The sequence below is a fragment of the Peromyscus leucopus genome, chromosome 5 (assembly GCF_004664715.2).
Source record: "Peromyscus leucopus breed LL Stock chromosome 5, UCI_PerLeu_2.1, whole genome shotgun sequence".
Taxonomy (NCBI): Eukaryota; Metazoa; Chordata; class Mammalia; order Rodentia; family Cricetidae; genus Peromyscus; species Peromyscus leucopus.
This window is the reverse complement of record NC_051067.1, coordinates 64,193,178-64,211,905: the sequence shown is the minus strand read 5'-3', so window position 1 is coordinate 64,211,905 and position 18,728 is coordinate 64,193,178. Positions and strand designations below refer to the sequence as shown.

The window sequence follows — 18,728 nt, the reverse complement described above, 5'->3', positions numbered from 1 at the left end:
GATAACAACTCTCCACCTTGGTCCTTGGCTTGATGTGGACTGTGCAAATGTTGACCTTCCACATCTGAGATGCACCTTTACGACATCCGTGCTTACCAGCCTGGCCTCCCTCACTTGTGATGTTTTGTTGTGGAGTAAAACCTGTCCCCACATCCTGAAATGGCAGGTCAGGGAATATTGTAGAATGTTGTCCTCCAAGCTTAATAGCCATTATTATCTTAATCAGAACCACCTTGACTACCTGGAAGAGACTTTCAAGGTTACTAACGCTTGTTGACTTCTGTTAGAAGCGAGTGAGGAGGGCCATTAGACCCTAATCTGAGACTTCAGCTGCTTCCTCCAGCACATCCATGCCAGCTGTACATGATTCTACCCAGCTGCAACTGCTCTAGTGGTCTCTTGGTCTCAGGGAGTGCCAGAGAGGAAGTGTAACCGAGTAAACAACACCATCTCCACAGCTATGAGGAAGTCGTCATCCATACTGAAGCGAGACTTGACAGTGGGGCAGCTGTTTGGGGGTCACTCACCCTCCTGTAAGTAACCCTCACCCATGCCATGTAAGTAAGCCCAATAAACGCAGTGCTTCGCCGAGTCGGATTTTGGTAGAATCATACTTTGGTCCATTCTTGGTACCGTATCTGGGTTGAGTAGGCAGTTAGTTGATCTGCCCAGGAAAGTTCATACCATCACAGGTCTACTCATCTGTAAGATCCTTGCAAAGCCATCCGCAGGGTCTGTTGGTTGTACTCACCTCTTCCTTGTCTGGATCCATGCGTCATCTCTTAAACATTAGGCCTAGGCACGGGCTTTCCGAGTTTCTACTCCACCTCTGCTGCAAAGTTGGAGACGCCTAGGTCCTACACTTAAGCTGGGCACGTCTCAGTAAGCGTTTGTACTGTGGGCACAACGGTGAGTTAAAGTAAAGACGGGTGATGAGCGTTTCAGATCCCAGCAGGATCATGTGAACAGGACTGCCTGGTAGCATTGGAGGCTTCTGTTCACACAGGCCTCTGAGAAATTGTTCTCACCTCAAACGTAGCAACCTCAAGCTGTCCCCATGGCCTGAATGTGGTCTAAGACCCCAGGTCTTCTTTTCTACATTATCAGAAAACAAAAAACAACAAAAACAAAGAAAACCTCAACCCTCAATTGTTTTACGCTTCAGACAAATGAAGACCCAGGGGGGCAGGGATGTCCTTAGGATAGGCTTGCTGGAGATCCTCGGGGACACCCCTGTCCCCACTTAGAAGCTCCTTCCATGCAAATAGGCACAGTGCTTGCAATTGCTGATTCAGCTTGGCTGTCACACTGCTTTGTCATGTGAAGTCCCCTCTAACAGAACCGCTCGCTCACTCGCTAGCTTCCATCTGGGCTGTATGAACTGCAGCTGTGTGCTGCAGCCGAGGGCCTCCGGGGCATGCCTGCGTGCGCTCATCTAGATCCAGGAGCATTATATAATGACAGGCAGCACAGCCTGAGAGAGGCCAAAGCAAGGTAGGGACGAGGTTAGTCTCTGCGAATGAGTCTTCTGGTGGGCAGCACTTGTGTTATCTTTCTTTCCTCTATCTCATCTTACTGTGCTAATTCTTTTAGTGTGTGCATGTGTGCACATGTACATGCAAGTACACATGTCATGGATAGGTGTAATACACCCCTTTCTGATGTCCTTTAAAATACCACCTTACACGCCCACGCCCCCCTTCCACATGGCAGGCTGTTTGGCTCTAAGGCTGATGTCCATTGCTAGCAGTTAGAATAAAGTCGTTTAATCTCAGTTTGAGTTGGGTTTAGGTCTTTGGTCTTTCCCAGTGGATTCGAACACCCCAACACATTGATGCCATAGGTCGACATTGGACGTCTTCCTCTATCGCTCTTCATGTGTCCTTGAGATAACCTCTCTCACTGAACCTGTAGCTCACTGATCCTGATAGGCTAGCTGGTCAACGAGCATCAGGGGTCCATCTGTCTCCACTCCCGTAGCACTTGGGTGACAGGAGCCCACCACTTGCTGGGCCCTTGACATAAGGCTCTGTGGATCTGAACTCAACATCCTGGTGCTTGTGCGGCAGATGCTTTACCTGCTACGCTGTCTCCTGGGATCCAATATGCTAATACTTTTTAAAAGTGGATTCAGATAAGGGACAGTCCTAATAAAAATGGATACTGTTTCTTCTTTTACCTTTAGAAGCTCGGAGCAAAGGGGGCTTTCTGCCCACTACTGTTAGGTCACCTCCTTCCATTGTGCACATTTGACAGTGGGAAGGATGTTGCTAACACACTGAACTGCCTGAGTCTTTTGTCGTCTGTGTGTTCGCTGTTTGTCAGCTGGCCTTGCACGAGCTGCTGTGTGTCGCATGCACTGATCGCCTCGTGGCTGGGAGATGCTCCATGGTTATTGGGATTTTGTAACCTTGCAACCTTTGGATTCCTAACTCAGTCTTCGGTCCTTTCCTTTTCCAAAGGAGGAAACTGTAGTAGAGAGAGAGAGTGAAGTGAGGTGATGTTTTTGAGGTGACTCAGAAAGCTGGAGCTCCAACTGTGACTTGTGTTGGGAAGCTGCAGTCATGTCCTTGGAATTTCCTTCAGAGCCAGCAAACAGCCTGGGTCAAAGGTCGGCTTGTGAGGTGCTGGTGTAATGCATCCGGCATCCTTACAGCTAGTGGTTTAAGGGATCCTAGGAGCAGGACAGATGTCCGGTCCAAGTTCTGTCTCAGCTGCATGCTGTTGGACTTCTCCGTTTGGTGGTAAAGGTCTCAAGGACAGTGTTTAAGGCTGTTTCGAGACTGTTGGCGATTTCCTAAATACAACATGTCTCAAGAATACTGATTCTTACTTTATGCAATTCTCACAAGTCATTAATATTTCTCATTTTAGTGTCTCATCAACTGATCTTCTCAAATGCAAATGAGTCGCACCTTGGTGACTTTCTTTGGTTTTGGTAAAGAGACATTAGACAAGCAGTGTGCTGTAACTAGGTTACTGGGATCTGCGGGCCTGCGCATGTGTCCTGAACAGCTGCCCTCTCCTTGCCCATCCTCTTCCTCTCTTCCAGACTCCAGAATTCTTTTAGCGTAAACTAGCTTCAGAATACTGAGAAACTATAACATGTATTAGTTGACTTTTTTTTTTTTTTTAAAAGAGAAAGAGTAATAGATGGTATAGCCCAGGCTGGCCTCAAACTTGCTGTGTAGCCAAGGATGACCATAACATCAGATCTTTCAGTCTCTCCTTCCCAAATATTGGGATTATAGGTAGTATACACTACCATGCCCAGTCTTTTTCAGTACTGGAACTTGAACCCAGGGCTGGTGCTTGTTAGGCAAGAGGCACTCTATCCACCAAACAAAATCTGAAGCCCCGGAGTGACAGTCTTCTAGTTTTCATTTTAAACCACAGACCCCTTTTTCCCTAAGTTCAGGATGTGTTGCTTTCTCCAGGTTGGGTTACTGTTCACACGGGTCTGTTGCACGTATCTAAAATGGTAGAGACCGTGAAACTGGCACTGATGCTTCAGAGCTCTTCTGTGCGTGCACAGCCCATGGCATATGAATCATTAGTCGAAAGCCAAGGAAGGGGGAAAGGAGGTAGTAGGTAAAGAGTGATCAAAACAAAAAGGAGGGAATGGTGAGATGGCTCAGCAGGTAAAGGCACCTGCCTTGAAGCCTGGCGACCGGAGTTCAATCCCCAGGAGGTAGAGAAAACCAACTGAAAGTTGCCTGTGATCCCGATATGTCCAGTATTACGCATTTACATTCACACACACACACACACACACACACACACACACACACACAGAGAGAGAGAGAGAGAGAGAGAGAGAGAGAGAGAGAGAGAGTAAATAAATGTTTACAAAATAAGGCATGAAGGAAATGTGGTATGAGAGAACAAGGTGCTAGGAAGCATATGAAAATTGGGCAAATTGGTTTTGTATTGAGAAGAAACAATATTCACAAAAATATCTGAGATTTTCCCAACTCAAGTCTACACTCTCTGAGAAAAGGCTTTTTAGACCTCTATCTATTTATTCTGTTGCCTTCTGTGTCACTGTGTGGAATGGGAAGGAGAGCTTTTCCAGAGGTGCCATCTGGGACTGTCTCAAATCTGAACCCCAACCAGAAGAAGTAAATCCCTTCCACAAGCCAGGCACCCTGATCTCCCTGTAAAATACCTTGAAATCACCATTAAGGGGGTTATTGTTGTTGGTAAGTGACTCGTTTTTTAGTCATATCCAGAGGAGATGCCAGTGCCACATTTGAACAATAACCCCACCCAGTATCACCATGAGACCATGCTTTTTAGATGGTTGCTTTCAAACACAGGTGTAACCCCTAACTTCTTTGACACTATGCCTTCCATGAGTCACTTCTGGTCACCCATTTTTCTGCCTTCAGGGAAAGAAGGTGTCCATCCCAACATCCAGTCTTGAATACTATGGCCAATGGGGCAACTCCATTTGTGATTTGTAAATTACTTGTGTGTGTGCACATGTACACTTGTATATACATTGTGCGTGTATGTTTGTGTGGAGGGTTGTGCCTACCCATGTGGAGGGTGTGGGGTGTAGAGACCAGAGGACAACCTCAGTGTCATGCCTCAGGCACTGTCTACCTTGTTTTTTAAGACAGGGTCTCTCACTGGCCTGGAACTTGCCAAGGAGGTGGCACAAGCCCCGGGGATCTTCCTGGCTCCGTTTCCCAAGTACTCAGATTACAACTTACACTATCATGCCCAGTTTCTTCCCTGCTGGTTAATTTTGTTATTTAGCAATTTCAAACACGCCTAGAATGAATTCGGATTACTCTTCACCCCTTTATCGCCCCCCACCATCCCTACCAATCCCCTTCTCAGATTTATGACCTTCAGTTTTCTTTTGTGACCCATTTAATCAGGCCATATGTGTGACCATTGGGTGAGAACTATGCACGAGATCCTAGAGAGGTCACTGGAAGGGCCTTTGTAATGGCGTCTTTTCCATGGGTTCTGGGAATGGAACTCGGTCCCTTTATTTGCAAGGCAAGCACTTTATAAACAGCATTCCCCCCGCCCCCTGAAGTACTTGGTTTTGTGTTTAAAATCGGCACTATCAAACTGACTGGCTGAGGAGTCTTCTCAGCCCTGTTCCCTACTGCTAACCTCTAAGAACACCTTCACTTTTCTAGACGTTTTCTTTTTGCACCATCTTTTAACTGAGTTTTTATTGATACTTCAATGCTAGCATACAAAGTAATGAGTCTCACTGTGTCGTTGTTTGTTGTCGTTGTGTTTTGGTTTTTGAACAAGTTGTTAAACAGTGTATAGTACACAGCTGGGGCAGGTAGAGAGGACCCACCCACAAGCCAGGAGCGTATCACCTCCCATGTCATCGTATATCATCAGCTGTTCTCCTGAGCCCTGCCCCTGTGCAGGGCAGTTTTATTGGCAACTTTATAATACACAGACCATTTCATATCTGTCTATATTACCTTTCCTTGTTCATGAGTCTGGTCTTCATGAGTCTGCGTGTAGAGTATCTTAACAGCAAAGTTGGACACCTCACTTTCAAAATAACACTTCTTCAAGTATGCCTAAAACTGACGGAGTACTTGGCATGCCCATGTTACTATAGAATGTTTAGGCAGCAAAGTGATTTATGGTTGGAACCAGAGCCAGCTGACATCTATGCTCAGCCTCGCTCTCCAAAGGATTTCCTTTGAGGGTGATTGCCAAGGCTCCAATTGTGCCTGTGCAGCTGTGAAGGGGTGGGGGGGGGAGCAGTATTATTTTACAATTGTGAGGACTGAGAAGACATTTCAGGGTGCCTAGCAAGCCAAACAATGCTACAGATGTCTGCTCTTTGTATGCACCCACAAGGGTGAGCCTGTTTTGAACTGACGATGAAAACTGGGTACTCTGATCTTACTTGAGAAGAAAACAATAAACAGGTGCCCCTTTGAGACACAAACCACAGCGGTGCCATCAGAGGGGAGCTGTGCCTTCCAATATGATTCAGAGGGCTTCTGTTCCCACTCCTTTCCATGCCAACTTTTGTGGGGTTATTTTGCTTTCTGCAAGGGAAGCGTGGAGCACACTTGCAATAAATACTATGTCAACCTCTCAATACATAGTCACTCAATGTACTGAGCAGATAAAGTGATGTTATTTCATTTTAGTGAGAATTTTATTTTTCAGATGAAAACAAGATCGCAGAGGTAAACTTATAAGTCTGAACCTTATGTGCAGTGATATATTTTGATAAAGTGACTCCCCACTTCCTTTTCATAGCCAGGTGGTACATGCCTTTAATCCAAACACTGCAGAGGCAGAGACAAAGGCAGACTCTCTGTGAGTTTCACTCCAGCCGGGATTATATAGTGAGACCCTTTCTCAAAATAAAAACAAATTTTATTTGATACAGTAATATTTTTTCAGGTACCAATTTGTTTTCATAAGATTTATTAGGATGTGATTAAATATCCAAAATCTTGTGTATATGTTTACACTTTTACCATGGAATAAAGCTAAAACTTGGCCTTGGAGAGGTGGAAAGGACAAACAGTATTTCTTTTGCAAAATCTTTCTTGCCCTCTTCACTTTTGAGATAGGCTGTTATGTAGCACAGGCTGGCCCAGAAGTTGATAGAGAGCCAAAGATGACCTTAAACTTCCTGATTTTTCTGTTTATTTGTATTTGTTCTGTGTTGCTTCTTTATTTTTATTTCTATTTGAGATAGGGTCTCCTGTACCCTAGGCTGGCCTCAGTATCACATATAGCATAGAATGGCCTTAAACTCCTGATTTTCTTCCCTCCACCTCTCAACTGTTGGGATTATAGACATAGGTCACCTTCTCAGGCCTGTGATGAATGTTTTCTTTGTTTTTAAAGAACTTCAAAATAGCATGTAAGACAGTTATACCATATTCCTTCCTAGGACTCATTCATACACAGTGATTTTAATGAGAGCTGAATAGTTATAGTTCTAAATTCATATCCAAAGTGACTATGCCATGGCTTTTAAGTGCCCTGTTATTATTGGAAGTTAACATTTCTGGTGTGACTTTTTTGGATGAAAGAATCATTTCTACATGTTGGCATAACAGCATAGATTTCCATCTAATTTAAAGTTGTAATGACTTTCATTCAACTCAATAGGGAAGTGATTGAAGTAAAGATGGTTTTTTTGTTGTTGTTTTTAAATAACATCAGCCTGCTAGGATCCTCTGTGATCCAGGCTAATGGAGTTGCCTAAGACTCAAAGGCCAGAAGAGGACTTCTCATGGAGCCATACCCTGCCTGGGGCCACCTTAACTGAGCTAACATTTGCAAAATAGCAGCCTAGAGGCTGGTTTCCCCCCTATTCTAAATCTGTTTTGATCCATTTGTTGGGGTCTGAGTTATGTGAAATCTGACTGCTGAGTCATTGTCACGTTCAGAATCAAGAGCCCTTGAGATTAGCCGCATCCAGACAGCAGTGCTGTCTGCCTTGGAGTCCCAGCTAGAGAGCTGGTGGAGAAGGGAGGTGGCTGCCTTCTTTGGAGAAGAAAGGGCATTTTCTCATGGGATTCCATGACAGCTTTGGACGTGGTGGAATAATTCCAGGGGAATAAGACATGGTATCTTTTCCATCTTCCCGGAGCAAGGCGCTCTCGAGGACTTTGATGAGTGATAAGGCTAGGATCTACTTGAGTGCATCCTTTCACATAGCTGTAGCTGGTCCCTGGGGGGAAAGAACAGTCCTTACAGAGACTGCAGAGCGGTTCTCACCCTTCCTGATGCTGGGACCCTTTAATCTAGTTCCTCATGTTGTGGTGACCCCGACCATAAGATTATTTTTGTTGCTACTTCACAACTGTAATTTTGCTACTGTTATAAATCACAATGTAAATATCTGATATGCAACCTCTGTGAAAGGGCCATTCTATCCCCCCCCCAAAGGGGGTCACAACCCACAGATTGAGAACTGCTGCTGGTGAGTCATATAAGATACTGAGCTGAAAGGGGATTATAGATCAATGGAACCTCAATGGTGGTATTTGATCCAGCTAGTAAACTCCAACTGTACAGAATTTGGGGGTACTATGCATAAAATCTAGCCATTATCAAAATTAAATTTTGATAATTTTATTAAACTGAGTATTAGTTATCTTAAAAATAAAGGAAATAGTCAAAGTCTATGGACCCTAACTCTTACCTACCTTACCATTATCTATACTTTGTACATATGTGTCTATGGGTATGTTTGTGTTTATACAAGTGTGTGCAAGTACAGTCTATGTGTATGCACCCATGTGCAGGCCAGAAGTCTACCTCAGGTGATACTCCTTAACGTCCTATTTCTTGAGACAGAGTCTCTCAGGCCTAGGGCTTGTTAGTTAGACTAGGCCTTATTTTTGGAGGTCATCAAGGGAGACGATGAAAAGGAGGCCGAGATGGCATCCTGAGCTTTGACTTTTGTTGGTGGAGATCAAGATTGAAGAGTGACTACAGGTTGAACAACGCCACCATCCAGCAGTATGTTAGAGGTGTGTTTGCTAATTCATTTGACATCTGCTCCACGGGCTGTGAACACCTGAAGACACACATACCGTCTCATGTGCCACTGTCTAATGAACTCCATCATGCCTGTTGGTACTCAGAAAGGGCTCCATAAATATTTTCTGGACTGGCCAATAGTCCAGCCACTTCTTGGCATTATATGGCCAACGCCCAGTGAAGGAAGTCTCACCCAAGGGATGGAGCCTGGTGGAGTTCAGCCCACAGACCTTTGAAAACTTCATCCAACTGCTAGATTCTCAGTGCCCATTGTTTGTCTTCTTCTGTAGATGACGGAGGGCCGTCGATGTCAAGTACATCTCCTTGATGACAGGAAGCTGGAGCTCCTAGTACAGGTAGGTCCCTCTAGGGCCATTCCCCTAGCTGCTTCTGTGGCTAATGAATGTGCTACAGAGGTGGTTTTGGTGATGGATGGAAGGGGGTTGTCTACTGTTTTTCTATCTCTGTCTAGCAAAACCTGTGTGACAATAACTGGGACATGCCAAGGTGTTCTGTGTGTATGCTATTTTTGCTCATTCTATGCCTGTGTACAGCATGCCTCTGGGATTCAAGGCCAAATGTATATATAACCTTTTGTTAAGAACTTCTAGAAAAGGAATTTCCGCAGCTACCATTAGCTATTCTTTCTGCTTGGAAGGAGTTAACAGCATTGTAACCTAAATAACTCCCATATCACTAAAACTGACGCAGTCGCCCTCAGAGGGGAATGAGTTCCTTCTTTTCAAATTAAGCTTTCATAGTGCTTGAAGAAAGAAAAAGCACCTCTGTTCCCTGTCTGTCCCCTGAGGGCTAGCAATTCCCTTTCACCCCATGGCCTGGGTTGCTGCCTCTATCAATGGCAAACATTTGGAGAAACTGAGATGGGAAATCAGTGTGTTTCTCCTCAAACTGAGAGCACATATTAAAAAAGTCAGGAAGCCACAGATGCATCAGAATCCCAGACCCCAGCTGTGCTCCCCCGGCTCTTGAAAGGGCCATTGCTTTACCCAGAGCCTCGGGAATGATGGAATGATTCCAAACCTGGCTTAAATACCTTTGAAATCTGGTTCATTTCCAACTTTTGTGACCCTATAGGTTTGATATTCTCTGATGTTGTTCTTGGGATTTTTCCATCTCACACACACACACACACACACACACACACACACACACACACACACTTACATAGGCATGTATGTCCTAGGATTACAAACATGAGCACCAGGTCCAGCAACTGCAGGCCATCTTGCCGTGAAGATGTTTCAGTTCGTCATAGGGATGGAATGCTGCCTACGTGCTCATTCTCAGGGCATACAAGACATTGCAAATTTTTCATAATCAGATTTGTCTCTGTGGCCTTGGACTGCTGCTTGGACTTGAAAAATGATCCAATTACAAACTTTAAGAGTTAATGCTTTCAACAGGATTCCAATAACAAAGCCATTATAAATGTGTTATAGAAAATTGGGAAGACTCATAATCGCGTCTCACACACACAGCCATTATTATTCTTATGCTGGTGGGATTTCTTTCCAGCATTGTCTTATTTATATATGTTGCGTATCGCAGTTGTAACAGATGCATGTTGTGTACTTTATTTTCCCACATAGCTGTGTCCTTCCTAGCATTTCCTATGTCATGGCAAATGGTTATCTTTGTTAAGAGCTGAATAAATTCCACAAATGGATATATTATTGTTATCTAATCACTCACCCATTTAGGTGCATTTAAGGTTGTTGTTTTTCTGCCTTACAATTTTTCCCCTATTACAAATAAGTGTTGTGATTACCTTATTGTTGCGTGTAGCTTACCCACACTTTAGATTATATCCTTGAAGGCTTGATGCCACAGCCTACAACCTGTGCGTTGATTTGGGTGAGTGAGACAATACAGGGAAGATGGATACTGAACAAGAGCCTTCCACTCGCTGGCATTTGGCACTTTAAATTGCTTATAGAGAAGTGGTCTTCTAAAATCCGGGCTTGGGGACTTAGGAGTCACCTTCTGGAACAGGCATTGAGACCACAACTAGCGGCTTAGTTACTGCTGATTAGAAAGCTGCTCTTAGAAGAGGATGAATGGAGACAGCTGAGATGACTTGTCCAAGAAAAATGTAATTACTGATACATAATTTGAGAACAACTATTAGGAACCCTATAAAGTCAAAAGAATATTGAGCAGTCAGGAAACTCATGCTCCCCCACCCTTTGTGGGAAATGCTGTCCCATTTCATCCCTCTTCCTAGAACTTCAGCCTTCCTATATCTTGTCCCGTGAGCATGGCTAATTTCTGTTCAGCCTACCAACAGTTCACATTATGGAAGGCCTTCCCTATCCTCATCCCCAGTGGTTCTCACTGAAGAGGTTCTCCCTCTTCTCCTCAGGAGCCTATACTTAGCTGCTCCTGATCTGAGTGTCTCTCTTACAACCCAAGTCACACTTCATGGGTTTTGCTTGTGTTCTAAGCACTGTGTCCTTAGAGCCCAGGCCAATGTCTGGCATGTAGTGTCACTAAATAATTACTGTTGAGTGACAGAATGTCTGATCCTAAGGCATCTTCCTATTGCTTCCTTGGAGGACTTCTTGTCATAGGACCAACTGCTTAGGATATCTTTTAATACACACAGTGTATACACATGTATATGTGTGCATACACACACACACACAAAAAAAAAAAAATCCTAAACTCCATGGCAGAGTGGGCCTCGGTATAATTGGGAGAAATTAGTCTAAAGCTTTTGGACTAAAGCCAAATTTAATATTTGCATTTTTCCTCCTTCTCGCAACATTCTCTTGTTTGATGTTGCAGTTCTGTTCTCCACCTCATGTGGACCAACCTCTAGGTTGTAAATGGCACAGACATTTTAGCTCCATACCTTTGCATGTTCCTTTTATTAATGTTTTAGTTAGCTTACAAAACACTGGGTGTCTTTATAACAGTTTTATATCCACTCACTGTGCTTGTCTTGTATTTGTCCCCCACTGTCCTCCCTTATTCTTCTTCCTCCCCTCATGCCAGTCTCCTTGTTTCTCTAAGCATTCCACTCTGCATGTGCCTGCATGCTTGTGCACACACACATCATTAAATCTATGTTCTACATGTGAATTAAAATGTACAATGTTTTCTTGCCTGTCTCTATTACCCTCTTTTCCTCCCTCTTTAGATGACTGCTTCCTCCCCCATCCTATAGTCTCCATTCTACTTTCTTGTCATATATATTCAAATCTAGATCCTACATATGAGAGAAAATCTGGTATTTGCCTTTCAGGCGAATAAAGCTTGTTTCACTTAACATGATGAGCTCTACATCTACATGGCAGTAGATGTATCACCTACTCTCATGCAAAAGATGTGATTTGATTTTTTTATGGCTGACTAAAACTCCATTTTACATGTATACCACATGTTCCTTATCCATTCATCTGTTGGTGGGCATCTAATTGGGTTCTAAATCCCGGCTATTGTGAATAGTGCTGAAATAAACACTGATGTGCAGGCATCTCTGTGGTACTTTGGTTTAGACTCCCTGGTCATATTCTTGGTTTTGATACTTTATGTTCATAGAGTAGTAAGTTTAGACACTAAAATATAGAAATATTGAAAGCATTTTCATTTTTTTAAGAATAATTTTGGAATATTTGTCATAATCCCTGGACTAAGAAATACTTTTTAGAACGTTTTGGCCTGGAGTCCCAGAGCTGAAGAGTGAAAGAAAAAGGCATTTTCCAGGCCACTTTTACCTGGCAAGGCTTACAAGAGCAGGAATCGAGTTTGGAGGAATCACTTGTCTCTCACAGAGAAGCAAACAGGTTGACACAAGTTGGTCAAGCAAGAGACATCCGTGGAAGAAGCCGAAGTGTCTCTGTTAGTCAGTGGCTATTTGTGATGATCTCAGGAGTCCCTTCCGGCCTCATCTCAGTCTCCCAGAATTGTGTAAACCTGTAGCATAAATGTCCCAGAAGTAAGCTGAATTGACTTCAACTGCCCACTCTCTCTTGCTGGCCATCACCTTGGGGTGCTGGAAACCCACCTAAATAATTTCATGCAGTCATATATACTTGATCACTATTGACATGATGTTTCAAAAAATTGTGGCCACAATTCTGTCATCAGATGCTTAACCTGGAAAGCAGGTTAGCATCACTGAAGGAAATCTGTTTCAAAATCCCAATTGCCCTAGTAAATGAAACCTGACCGCTACGAAGGACGACAGAAAGTCAACAGAGTACCTGGAGCACCTGCCAGGAATTTATCCTAAATTCACAGGTACTTTTTGATACCCGTGTGGCTCTTTATGTCCTTAAATTTCCCTGGGGACAGCTGGAGAGGTGACAGGAATGCTCACCCACATCAGTGAGATGTGGGTACAGACAGCACCCAGGTCACCCTCCAACCTGTAGTGCCTTGCTCTGTCACCAAAACTTCCTAATACTGACATATTTACTAAAAAATCAAGCAAAGCAAAAAGACCTTCATCAGAGTAAGACCTTCACCCTCCTCTGGGTTTCTAAGTCAGTGTCTTCTTAAGACTTTGGCAGCCGGACTTGGGGCATCGGACATGTTTGTGTTCAGCTCGGTTTCTCAAGTCCTGTCTTCCTAGTGTTGTTCCTTTAAAGTTATTTTCTTTCTTTCTGATTGGAATGCCTGTTTGAAGGAGTATTTTGAAAGAAAAAAAAGCAGGGGGCACAGGGCGGGGAAGCTGGGCATAGTGATGCATGCCAGTAATCTCTGCATTCAGAGGGAAGGCACAAGAGTATCGATGTCAGCTTGAGACAAGCCTAGTTTACAGTGGCCAGCCAGGGCTTCTTAGCCAGATCCTAACTCAAAACAAAACACAGGCAATGTGTTTAGTACTGGTGAGAAGAACTTAAGGAGGACTTAGAAGAATTCCCATACATTATAAGCCTATTGACTGTTCCCAGGGAAGGTTCTGGATCTTTCCTCCTGGGTGTCTTAAAAATAGACTTCATTTTCAGTAGAACTGAATGGTGGAGGTGTGGTTCTTCCTAGCATGGTTCCCTGCAGGCTTAGGATACTGGACCATATCCCACTTGACAGGAAGGCAAGCTAACTCAAGAAAACAGACCTTTGCCTTCTTAGCCCAGACCGCCTCATTTCTCTGCTTTTCCCATCACTTTTCATGAGTAGATATTTTGCTCTGCCAACTTTCTCACCTCACATAATAAAGCTTTACACACTGAAGTCCTATCCGCCAGCATAGATGACCACCGCTGCCGCTGCTTTTGATTCCTGCTGTGTTTAGGAAGCTGCAGTGTGATGTGAGGCGGCATTCTAAGTTTAATTTGCCTGAGGATGACCATGCCTGTCCCCTCTAACCCAGTCTCTTGGTGGCTGGTGGCAGAAAAATTCAAACTGCCCATTTCTTGTGAACAGAGGAACACAGAACACCCACAGTTCTGAGAAATGGGGGAGACTCTAAGGAGTCGGTATTTCCCAACAGAAGTTAGGAGGAGAACTAGATGGTGCCGCCATTTCTTGTGCCTCTGATCTTGGAAAGGTCCCTAGGGCAGAAGCTTCTAGGGCCCTCACGCTTGTACGGCAAGCACGTTACCGACTGGTCTATCTCCCTAGCCCTTTCCTTTGAACTCAGTTTCTAATCTAGGGGTGCCCAACCTTTTGACATCGCGACACGTGGTGTCTTCTACAATGTTCACACTTGAGAACCTCAGAGCAGGCTCAGAGAAGAAGAAGAACCACCAACTCATAAGGTTTCACAGCCATCCTGAGATGCATTTGATGGCAGGGGACCAAGGGCTTTCATTCTCTGGTGTAGAGATCCTGACAGGACAGTAGCTGAGGTGACTGTGGCCATCCATGCCCTTGTCTGACAGAGACGCTGGTGTGTATTAGTCTCGATGCTTAAGGGAGTTAGTGTGGGCTTTAAATGAAGTAGTACGTGGAGGCAGAGTTGGCACACTGCCTACTGTGGACTAGACAAACAGGTGTATAACTTACATTGTTTTTAATGTCGAGACTCTAGGGCTGGAGAGATGGCTCAGCAGTTAAGAGCACTGGCTGCTCTTCCCTAGGTCCTGGTTCAACTCCCATCACCCACCTTGGAGCTCACAGCTGTCTGTAACCTCAGTTTCAGGGGACCTAACACCCTCATAAGGACATACATGTAGGCAAAACACCAATGTTCATAAAAATAAATAATAATAAATAAATTGATTTTTTTTAAAGTCTAGACTCTAATTAGTGATGCATAGAATAAATGATCAGACTTTGTGGGTGCGTGCCTACATACACACTCACCCTCCCAGCCACTTCATGGTTAACATTCTCTAAAAAATGTAAAAGGTTTGGTTTCTCCCAAGCAAACCAGGAATTCCCCCCAAAGCACATGTTACATGTTGCCAAGAAAAAAAAAAAAAAAAGATGAGTTGATTCCATGTCTTCTCAGCTGAGCAGGGTGGGCAGATGGTGTCTTCCGATTGGCTGGCTGGTCCGTCTGCCGAAGCCTGGGCCGTATCTGCCATCTGTCTCCTCCTGTGCTCCATTCACTGGAGTTCCTGCCTCAGCCAAAGGCTAAAGATGCACGCAGAGGCTAGGAGTAGACAAAAGGACTGAGCATCATAAACCTTCTGTCCTGGACCTCCCAGGCCACCTCATCAAGAAGAGCCAGAGGGGTGTGGGACAGCACTGTGGTGAGCTGACCTCTGCCTTCAGTGTGATTGCCAACATCATTTATTGAGCTCTGTTCTGTGAAACAGGCACAGTACCAAATGAGCAAAACAGATGTCTCTCCAGCCCCTGGGGGTGGCCAATAATATTTAACATCTTAAAGGCACATGGTAAAGCAAACAAATGTGACGATCCTGTATAGACAGATGACGTGATGGTAATTCCATATGTCATCAAAAGTTCATTTAACAGCATGGTGGAATAAGAAACAGTTTGTGAAGTCTGCGCACATGCATGAATAGTGTCCCCTTTGGGGAAGAGCAAGGAGATGTCAAACCTTCTTCTCTCCAGCAAAGACTTTCAAGACAATTCAGGGGGTGGTGGAGGTCAGTGAGCATCTCTTTCTGTGCTCGTTGCAAACAGAGGCAAAGCCCAGTCTCCCTGGGGTTGTGAGAGGGAGCAGAGTAGCAGGACGTATCAGATTGATGCTACCATCTGGGAACGCCCTCACACATACACGGCTCCAGAGCCAGACAGCCCAGCCAAGCACAAGAAGGGCAAGGGTGGAGAGCAGGCCATTTCAGCATCTCCAGCCCCAGGGCTGACAAGTCCAGGATGCTGGTTGCCTAGCAACACCTCTACAGAGCTCCCATTCCCCCATGCCCTCTTGCTTCCCCTCATACTGCTCCTCTGTGCCCCATTTCTCCCCTGAAGCCAATCTTAGTGTGGAGTGGAAATGCTCTCATTGAGCAGCACCAACATTTGGCTCAAAGCAGAAGCTGAAGGGAGAATGAGCAAAGCAAAGGAAGACGTAGTGAGTTCCCTTCCTTGGAAGCTCGCTAAAGTGCCTTTCTATCATTTTATCTTGGCTTTGGTTTTACTACTGGGTCCTTTCCAAAACCATTTCCACAGATCCTCTTGGGTCTCGCTATAAGAGAACGCATAAGGACCCTCACGAGAGGCCTGGGAACTACATGCTCCTTGCTAAGGAGGAATGAGAAGGGAAAAGATGAACTAAACAGGCTAAGCCCATAGCCCCATGGCACAGGTCAGTAGAATGTGAATTATCTTGCTGTAGAGGAAACAAATGAAACACACACACACACACACACACACACACACACACACACACACACACACACCACATGTGCACACCTTTAAGGAAGGTCTGGAAATGGACAGGAGAAGCTGGTCTTCATGAAGAGAATGAGTGACCAGAAGGAACCCAGAAGTTGACACAGCCAGGGTTGGTGCTGGCTTGCACCTGTAACTCTCATACTGAAATACTAGCTTACTGCATCAATGTCTGTTCTGCATATACTATGATGCTATGGTGATCCAGCTGCCCTTCCCTTTGAGCTAAGAGTCAGTATCTAGAGGGGACAAATGATTGTTTAGACCATGCCATGCCATCTTAGTTACTGCTCCATTGCTGTGAAGAAGCACCATGACCAAGGCAACTCTTATAAGGCATTTAATTGGGAGGTTATTTATCATTTTAGAGGGTTAGGCCATCATCATCATGACGGGAAACAGACAGGCATGGCACTGGAGCAGTAGTGGAGAGCCTTACATCCTGATCCACAGACGGCAGACAGACAGACAGAGAGAGAGAGAGAGAAAGAGAGAGAGAGAGAGAGAGAGAGAGAGAGAGAGAGAGAGGGAGAGAGAGAGAGAGACTGGGCCTGCTGTGGGCTTTTGAAACCTCCAAGCCCATCCCCAGTGACACACCTCCAACAAGGTCATTCCCACTACAACAAGGCCTTACCTACTAATCCTTCCCAGACAGTTTCACGAAGTGGGGACCAAGCGTTCAAATACATGAGCCTCTGGGACCATTCTCATGCAGACCACCACACTCCTTACAAGTTTCATCACTGCTTCTTGTTCCACAAATGGGCTGTGTTGTCACTGCTTACTCTATGGTGGTGGGGACAGCTCTCCTTTTTCCTGCATTGCTACCCATGGATCCTGTCCTCTCTGGTAAGGAAGGACGCTGGGAGACATGTGGAGGCAGGTGTACTCTTTTTGCTGGGGCTTATCACACCCAGCACAAAGTGGGATGGAAGTCTGATCCCCGAGGGTGGGGATGGGGAGGTGGACAGCATCCTCAACTATGAGAGGTGCTAGAGGAAGGAACAGAAAGTGGATCTTAGCCACTTGAGTGTTACTGGACTCTTCTTTCCTTGTGCAATAACTCCTTAACCCTTAAATCACTGTTTTCCCATTGCACACTCAGCACAGAGCTGAGTATTAAACCATCCCAGCTGTATGTATGAATTTCACATCCTACATAGGCCCCAGCTACTTGCAGGTCTCCACGACAGCTCATACATGTGGTGTGTCCAACTCCACACTCAACCCTAGTACCTAGACCCCTCATCATCAGATCTAGGTGGCATCTTCTTTCATCTGCTTGGCATCTTCTTGCATCTGCTCTGAGAATGAGCCCCAAGTTGCCAGTCAACCAAGCGCCTGCACTCTTATCTCATTTATTCAATACTACCCTCACCCCTACATCTTACCAGTAGATCCTCCTGATAGAGGCTTGGCCTTTTCTCTCCTTGGCAGAGGACACCCCATTGTAGACACAGTGCTCCCCACAGTCTTACTGTGACACAGTTGGCCTGGAGTCCTGAAGCAGTACTTGCCTGCTCCAGTGTGTCTGAGCACCACCAGTATGTCTTACACAGCATAACCAGGTATTTTTTTCCCAGAAGCTCTGTGACCTATTTCCACTCAAAAGCTACTCAATAGCTCATCTTATTTGAATTTCTCTTTGGGTTCTCAAGTACCTCCCAAGTCTCACCCACGCCCCATGAACAAGAGGCAGCATATTGAAGAGGTGAAGAAGAGGCTGCCCAGGGGCATCACAGTCGCTGCCTGAGGTTCCTAAAGGCAATGAATGGCTCTGTAATTAGGAGCAAAGATAACCGCATGACTTGTCCATAGTCTTAGGCCGATGGTTAAGCTAAGTTTCTTTTAGCTGCAAAGTCCTTTGTCTAATGTTCCATAAATAGAGGACGTTTAACCCCACAAATTTGTCCCTTGTCACTAATAGTCTTAACAGAGACTAACCCACGAGTTAGAAATTATTATTCTACTTAGACACAAGATGATAGAAAATTCAAGTGCCCTTTATGCAAATATATGCATTCATACATAGTTTAATACAAATTGATTTTTAATTGCATAAGCCATTTTTCAGAAGTTTTGGGAAATGGTTTGTCATTGGCTTATCATTATATTAGCTAATTTAGTTAGCTAACATTTATTTTTGTACCTGGTTCTATTCGAAGAGCTGGACCATCCGATCAGCCCCATCACTCTATAATATAGGTGACTGTTAGTGTTCCCATTTATCAGATAAGAAAATCAGGGCACAGAGAGCGTGTATAACTTATCCAGAGTTTCACAGCTAACAAATGGTAGAGAGCCAACTCAGAGCCATGCCTTCTGGCTCCAGAACACTGAGACCATGTCTGTTTAAACCTGAGTATGGCACTTAGTAACTCTATGACATTGACCAGTTAGATAGCCTCTTTGATTTTCAGTATCTTCCTCTGTAAACAGGA

The 18,728-nt window shown here is 44.7% G+C and overlaps 1 protein-coding gene across 1 annotated transcript in view; it reads left to right on the top strand.

Annotated features, from left to right (window-relative positions):
• Positions 1-18,728, top strand: part of Frmd4a (FERM domain containing 4A) — a 335,717-nt gene that overhangs the window by 140,400 nt on the left and 176,589 nt on the right. The window contains 1 exon segment of the mRNA XM_028895108.2: positions 8,799-8,864. Coding sequence (XP_028750941.1) covers positions 8,799-8,864 — 66 coding nt within the window.